The 6,729-nt window shown below is 33.9% G+C and overlaps 1 protein-coding gene across 1 annotated transcript; it reads right to left on the reverse strand.

The window, feature by feature from the left end:
* Positions 1-4,037: 4,037 nt before the first annotated feature.
* On the reverse strand, positions 4,038-6,317 carry LOC146936718 (putative F-box/FBD/LRR-repeat protein At5g56810). Its single transcript, XM_085757735.1, has 3 exons — positions 4,688-6,317; positions 4,429-4,602; positions 4,038-4,331 (listed from the first exon to the last, which is right to left on the reverse strand). The coding sequence occupies exons 1-3, from the start codon at positions 5,351-5,353 to the stop codon at positions 4,047-4,049; spliced, it is 1,125 nt and encodes a 374-aa protein (XP_085613861.1). The 5' UTR covers positions 5,354-6,317; the 3' UTR covers positions 4,038-4,046.
* Between the last annotated feature and the right edge of the window lie 412 nt (positions 6,318-6,729).

Here is a 6,729-nt window from a genome sequence, read left to right on the forward strand (position 1 = left end):
GCAACAAACTTCGGATGGCCTACCTAAGAAGCAACTGATGCAGACTAAGGTGTCTGAATTTGAAGTTTCTCCTGGTACCAAAGCTAATAATTATGAGTTCTTGGACACCCAACATGTTGAAACTTTGATTGAAAATGTGGAAAAGGAATGAGTTAATGGTGATGTGACTATGGTATCAGTAATCATGAAGGACAAGGAGCCTCCCTTAACATTAACTCTTCACAATGCATTTGATTTGTTGAATGCAGATAGTGAGTTTCCTGAGGGGGAGACTTTGCTTGCTGGTAGGGGACCGGTTCATCTTTCAGACTCTTTGGTTATTGTCCTACCTGTTTCTAAAAAGCCTATCACTAAAGAGAGTGCTTCTCTTGAGCAAAGGATCAATTGTCAGGTGCCTAGTGAATTGAAGAAAAGGGCCTCACTACTTGACAACTTTGGCTCAGGAGTGCAATTGTTGGAGCTTGATACTGGTGTAAGTTCAGATTGTAACCTAAGAGGGGGGGTCAATTAGGTTTCTAGGAATATTGGTAAATTTTTAAGAGTTTCAAGTTGTTGATTATTTTTCCGGTAAATAATGATGAAGGTATGAATGCGGAAAAATAAAAGAGTAAGGGAAGAAGAAAAGACACAAGAGAATTTATAGTGGTTCCCCTCTAAACTTTAGGGTCCGTCCACTCCCTTCACACCCCGCAAAGGAATTCACTATGTTAGAATCTTTGTTACAAGCAATCTCACCCCAAGACAACCTAACAATCTTTCTAACATAAACACAAGAAAGAAACCCTCTCTCTTGATTACGACACAAACACCAAACACTTTTGGTGGACTTTGAATCTTCCTGAATCAAAGAACCTTTTACAACAATCACAAGATAGCACCTCACTATCTTTAACAATAATTCTCACCAACAATGGTAAGAAAATTTACAACAAAGTAATTGAAGAATAACAAATGTATGGCTGTATATCTTTATCAATATCACTCTAAGAAATGGACTTACTGCTCAGAAAACTTTTTAATAAATGTTAAAGTGTATGCAAAGTTTTCCAAACAATTTGAATGAAAATTTAAAAGCAAGTGATATTGAAAATGTCAATTGAGATAATGAAAGTTGTTGTGTATTTTTTTTTTTTTAAATTGCTTTGATTCTCAATTGAATTTATCGAGGCTAAAAAGATGTCTATGAAATGATACTATCTTTCAAAAAGAGTTACTAATGAATCGAAACATATTTAAAATGGTACCTATTCAATGAAATGGGTTTCTAAAGTCTGCAATAAAAATAACTAGCCGTTGACCATTAACGTCCACAAAAGTAGTCGTTTAGACAATTAAATCAAAACTGGTCATTGGCTAATTTTCATATTTGATTATGCCAATGGTCATAATCAATTATGTATAGAATTTGAGAACACGTAATGCGTATGTAAAACAGACATGCTTAAATATTATTCTTAGTGTATAATGAAACCATATATAATAAATACCATTAAGACCAACACAAAAATAATATATTAGCAATTGTCTATACATATTTTTATGGTAAAAGTAATAATGCAATTTTCATAATAAACTACGGCTTTTCATATAAAAAATAGTTTCATGCAAAATCACATTATATGAAAATAATTGTGAGTGTGTGATTTATTTTCACAAGAGTTTTAGCATTGCTTCATATGATGACTTAGAAAAATATTTGTAATTATTTTCTGAGCATTCTAAGTTTTTTCATAAGTTAAGAATGATAAAATAAAAGACAAGTGCCATACTTACAAAGATATAACAATGAAGCCTAAGTCCCATTATCTTCATTCTACAACTTGAGCCTCCATATAGTTTTTCTTCTTTTGTGATGTGAGTTTGTTATCATCAAAACCCAGCCAAGTCTAAGAAGGAAATCTTCTTCACAACTGGGAGGACACCCACTACTAGGAACTCTCCATCCTTTCTTTTGATGGACAACTTTAGTGGGAGGTAGGTATTCCGAGTGTTGTCTAAGTTTCAGCAAGCAAAGTTATGTATCCTGTTGTTTCCACCATTAAAAAATTGATCTGCTGTTAATTCCCGAATTCATTTGGATACTGCTGGGGTCAAATACACCACAAGCAAAACTCTAATGAAACCTTCATTAAAAAATATGGCTAAAAATTAGGCTTTGCATGTCATCTCAAGGATGCAAACCCCAAGGAGACACTTGATAGTCTACTGTTTTCTCTAATTTAATATGTTGTCAATTGGAAAAACAAGAAAAACTACTCAAAGTCGGTATGTAGTGTGCTTCTGCTTCCTTAAACACGTTTAATTCAAATTTAAACATATATATATTCCTTGGTTGCTCATACTTTGGTAAAAGGGTGAGATTTAGTATGGGAAAGGAAAGTTCTTTTCCACTATGGGAAAGTAAATTTTAACCATTAGATAAATGAGAAACATTGATCTTATCATGGTCTCTCCACACAATATTTTTTAATTTTTTTTCTATCTTCAACCATGAAACAACCCAGACAAATCTTTAATTCCTCCATGAATCACAAGAAAAAATTAACATTCAATTCAAGCAACACACAAATCAAAGCCATGAAACTCTTCCATTAACACATTTTGGGCTTCTCTTTCACTGAAGCCTCTATTTCAATTGGTTTTTTTTTTCTGCACGAATTAATCGATTTTTTTTTTAAGAAGATTATTTGTTGTCATGGTTAGTTTTTAAAAATTTGTATATCTTCATCTTTGATTTTTTTGACATATTTTGGGTTTTTTGTTTTCCTTCATGTTTAATCATATCACCATGAATGGTAATTGGATCTGATTTTTTTATTTTATTTTATCATTAGGAACGCGTTGAAAGGTAGAAAGAAAAGTGAAAATGATTTTGGTTATGAAAATTGTGCAACACGTTAAACAAAAGAAAGAGGTGGAAGCAAAACAAAAAGGTATCCCGAATTCGGGAATGAAAATGAGAAGATACACGTTGTTGAAGATGAACTGTATGGATCTCATAGTTTGGTGGTGGTGGACAATGAGGAAGATGAATTGTAGAGGTTGAAGATAAAGTGACAAAAATAAAAAAAATCAAGTGTAGAGAGACTATGACAAGATCAATGTTTCTTATTTATCTAATGGTTAAAATTTACTTTCCCTTGGTGGAAAAAAACTTCCCTTTCCCATACTAAATCTCACCGTCCTTCCTTCACAAGGGGTATCTTAAGATATAGTTCGTGCTTATGTGATTTTGTGGCTCGAGTGTCGAGTGAGGTTTTCCGTTGGCTTAATATCACCATGGTTACCACTCCAATTTTTTTTGTTATGATTGATAGTCTTAGAGGGGCAGCTAGAAAAGTGAGACTTCACAAGGGGTATTGGTTGATTTGGTATACGGGGAATGGGATTATTTTCAAGAAAGGGAATAGAGATACCAAAGAGGTGGTTTAATTTGTTATCAACATAATGTCTCGGAAATAAGGTTTGAGTAGTACTGTTTTTAACAAGTCTGCTACACCAATTGCTGTTAGTGGTATGTTAGTACTTTTTTGTGTTGACAGAAACATTCTTTCATCAGAATGCTTGTTTAGAAGGTTTGTATTTGTTGAGGGTAGAGGTGTTGTCTATGCTCCTCTCCCCTGCCTATTTTGATTGTTTCTTTCCTTTTGATTTTCCGAATAAGGCATCTGAATACCCCGTGTGTCAGGAACTTACCGTTAATAAAATGTTTGTTTACCAAAAGAAAAAAAAGTTTATGCATACGATTAATGGGTGACAAATTTACGTGAATGTATTCAACTACTTGCAATCACATTTTGCATGATGAAATCACAAAGTAGGATTCATTTTATTTCTTGCATTTCATAGAATACTTTTTTTCATGACGATCATAATTTGCTAATAAAAGAATAATAATATCCAATGAAAGGTACATTGCAAAGTTATCAAATGCACCATAGAATTTGTTGGTAATTGACTTATAAAGACTATATATAAAGGAGACAAAACCTATATTATTCAATCCATGGAATTCATTCCTCATGGTAGCATATATCTAGAAACATTCATTTCAATAAAAGCTTACATGTGGGAGAGATCCTTGGAAAAGAGGATAAGTTGTCAACAAATTGCGACCTCTGCATTGTAGTTGAGGAACTATGAACATGTATTGTCATATCCTCTAAAAGTCTTGCATTCTTCAAGATATATATTGCAAATCGAAAATCAGCTTCTGCAGCTTGATAGTTTATAATGTTACATGTTGTAAGATGAGACCTAACACACTCAGGAACATGATCTGGGTATTTCCAATCATTGGTTGTTTTCGAATAAGCATATTTCATCCTCTCCTGTCAATCATAGTAAAAAACGGGTTTGTAAAAATACTTGATTGGAAGAGAATAACAAACAAAAACCAATAACTATCTATTGACGTGACAAACAAACCTTTTGAATGTAAAGAGCTTCAAGTTTGGGACAACTGAAGAGCATTTTCACTATCTGACTCCCGTCATAAATGTCTAGATAAGACCAAAATATCCGAAGTTCGATTAAGTTTTCAAACAGACGAAAATCTTTGTAATAAGAATTGATTTGTTTGTTGGGAAGGCTACATTCCAACTGCACAACATAAAACCAAATCAAACAAGAGACATAATAATATATATAATAATGGTATAAAAGTGGATGGATGCATCATACGTACCTTAGACAGAGTGAGAAACTCCACATGAATACTTCTTGGAACCTCAAAAATCCAGGTATTGGCTTTGATCAAGTTGGATAAGGGTTCAAAGTATCTTGTAGACATGATAGCCAAGGCTCCCCTGACACCATTAGTAGTCAAATCCTCCAATTTGGGACACCCATAAACAAGTTTCATTAAATCATCCAAATCATAGAAAAGAATGTTACGGAGAACAAGGGTTTTGAGCGAGGGAAGATTAATAGAAAAACCAACCATACTGAGTACAAAAATATCCCACAATTTGAGGACCACAAGTGTTTTGCTGCAGAAAATAGTTGGGGAGGAAACGCCACGATACCAGTATATATCCAATTCCTCGACGCCACGGCGTTTTGCTGCTTCCACAAATCGGTTTAGTTTGAAGCAAGGCTTCCGGACACTATATTGCCAAAAAAGAGTAACGGCTTTGAGGGGATGGCGCGGAGAAAGCAAAACTGCGTTCATGAATTGAAAGAAACTTTGTGCGTTGTAATTGTACATATCCCTACTGTCAATGCTGAGGGAATTGAGCGATTCAAATAGTGGAACCCACGACTTGGAAACAAACTTTGTTTTGAAAGCATCCCTGGTTCGGAGTAGAGAGAGTATGTGTATCAGTATATCATCTGGTAACACGTTCATCATGTCTGTTGACTGTGGTGGCGTCGTAGTGGCGGACCTGAACTTCAAATAACAATGGGGCAATATTTTTGTCAAATTATTAAATAATACAAAATTTAATAAGAAGTTATATTAAAAGTGGTTGTAGGAACCAAAATTACAAAGCAAATGCTCTGTTTTCCATTTGTTGAAAATGAACTAAAATTACATCATTACTAATTGTTATCTCTTTCTATATAGGTTACAAGACGATCATTTAACCATTGATCACCATCTTGTTACCGGAAAAAATTTCTTCATCCTAATTCAATTATGCAACAAACGAAATATTAGAGGCAATCAAACCAAAAACCAAATACAAGCATCCAAACAGCTATGGTTATTAAAGGAATCAAAAACAGTGCTACTGATTTAGACCTGTAATGTAAAACTAGTTGCTATGGTTATCAAAGGAATCAAAAACAATGCTATGGTTATCAAATGAATCAAAAACAATGCTACTGGTGCTTCCCCTTGTAGTAGGGTGAGGTAGGCATGGCCATTAGGTAAAACTAGTATTGGATTACAACTCCCAATGTACATCCTATATTCCTATGCAAACTTTTATGTGAAAACAAAGGAACAGAAACAGCGAATAAACAACACAGGAACATAACAGAGGCAAGGAACAAAAACAAATAAAATCAATTTAAGTAACCAATTATCCAAACCCTAATTAAGTAGGGCAATCACTACTACTCTCACTATGTTAATTCAATTTCAATATCCTGGTTCAATTTAATATCCTGATTCAATTTCAATTTAAGTTTAAAACTGACCTAAAAGAGAGCAGAGGAGATGGCTGACTGACTGAGAGAGGAGAGGAGATGGGCCGAGAGAGGAGAGCAACGACCGGCGGTGTATGGTGGTTGTTTGTTGGAATCGTGATTTCGTGTGAGTTGCAGAGAGAGGAGAGGAAAGCGATTTCTAAAAGAAGAAGGAAAAGGAATACGCGATTTGTGAAAGAAGGAAAAGGAATACGCGTTGTTGTTCTGCTGAGAGTAAAAACAAAAATATATAAAGAAACACCCCTTAACCTATATCTATACTATAAAAAATATTGGGTTGAATTTTTTTCTAAAAATACCCTTAATTTTAAATACAAATAATACATGTAACAAATAGATAAGAATAAATTTAAATATTAAAATAAAAGTGTAACAAACACGATATGAATATTTTATTTAGCATAAATATTTCAACAAACTTTTGATTTTATCCACTCAATATTTTATACCAGGCGTCTCTAGTACCCACAATAGAAAACAATGTGTGCATGTTTGGAATCATGGTGTGTTTAACAGCGTCACAGAGACTTCTTGGAATTATCCATTTGATGATGCTTATCGTAAGTCTTCTCT

The sequence above is a fragment of the Medicago sativa genome, chromosome 3 (genome assembly GCF_051527215.1).
Source record: "Medicago sativa cultivar Bolivia chromosome 3, Bolivia_mono, whole genome shotgun sequence".
Lineage (NCBI taxonomy): Eukaryota > Viridiplantae > Streptophyta > Magnoliopsida > Fabales > Fabaceae > Medicago > Medicago sativa.

Excerpts from the sequence above, each read along its gene's own strand:
- LOC146936718 (XM_085757735.1), bottom strand. The coding sequence starts at position 5,353 with ATGATGAACGTGTTACCAGATGATATACTGATACACATACTCTCTCTA. Across the intron at positions 4,603-4,687 it reads AGTTTCTCACTCTGTCTAAG|TTGGAATGTAGCCTTCCCAA; the intron begins GTACGTATGATG and ends TATGTTGTGCAG. Across the intron at positions 4,332-4,428 it reads AAGCTCTTTACATTCAAAAG|GAGAGGATGAAATATGCTTA; the intron begins GTTTGTTTGTCA and ends TATGATTGACAG.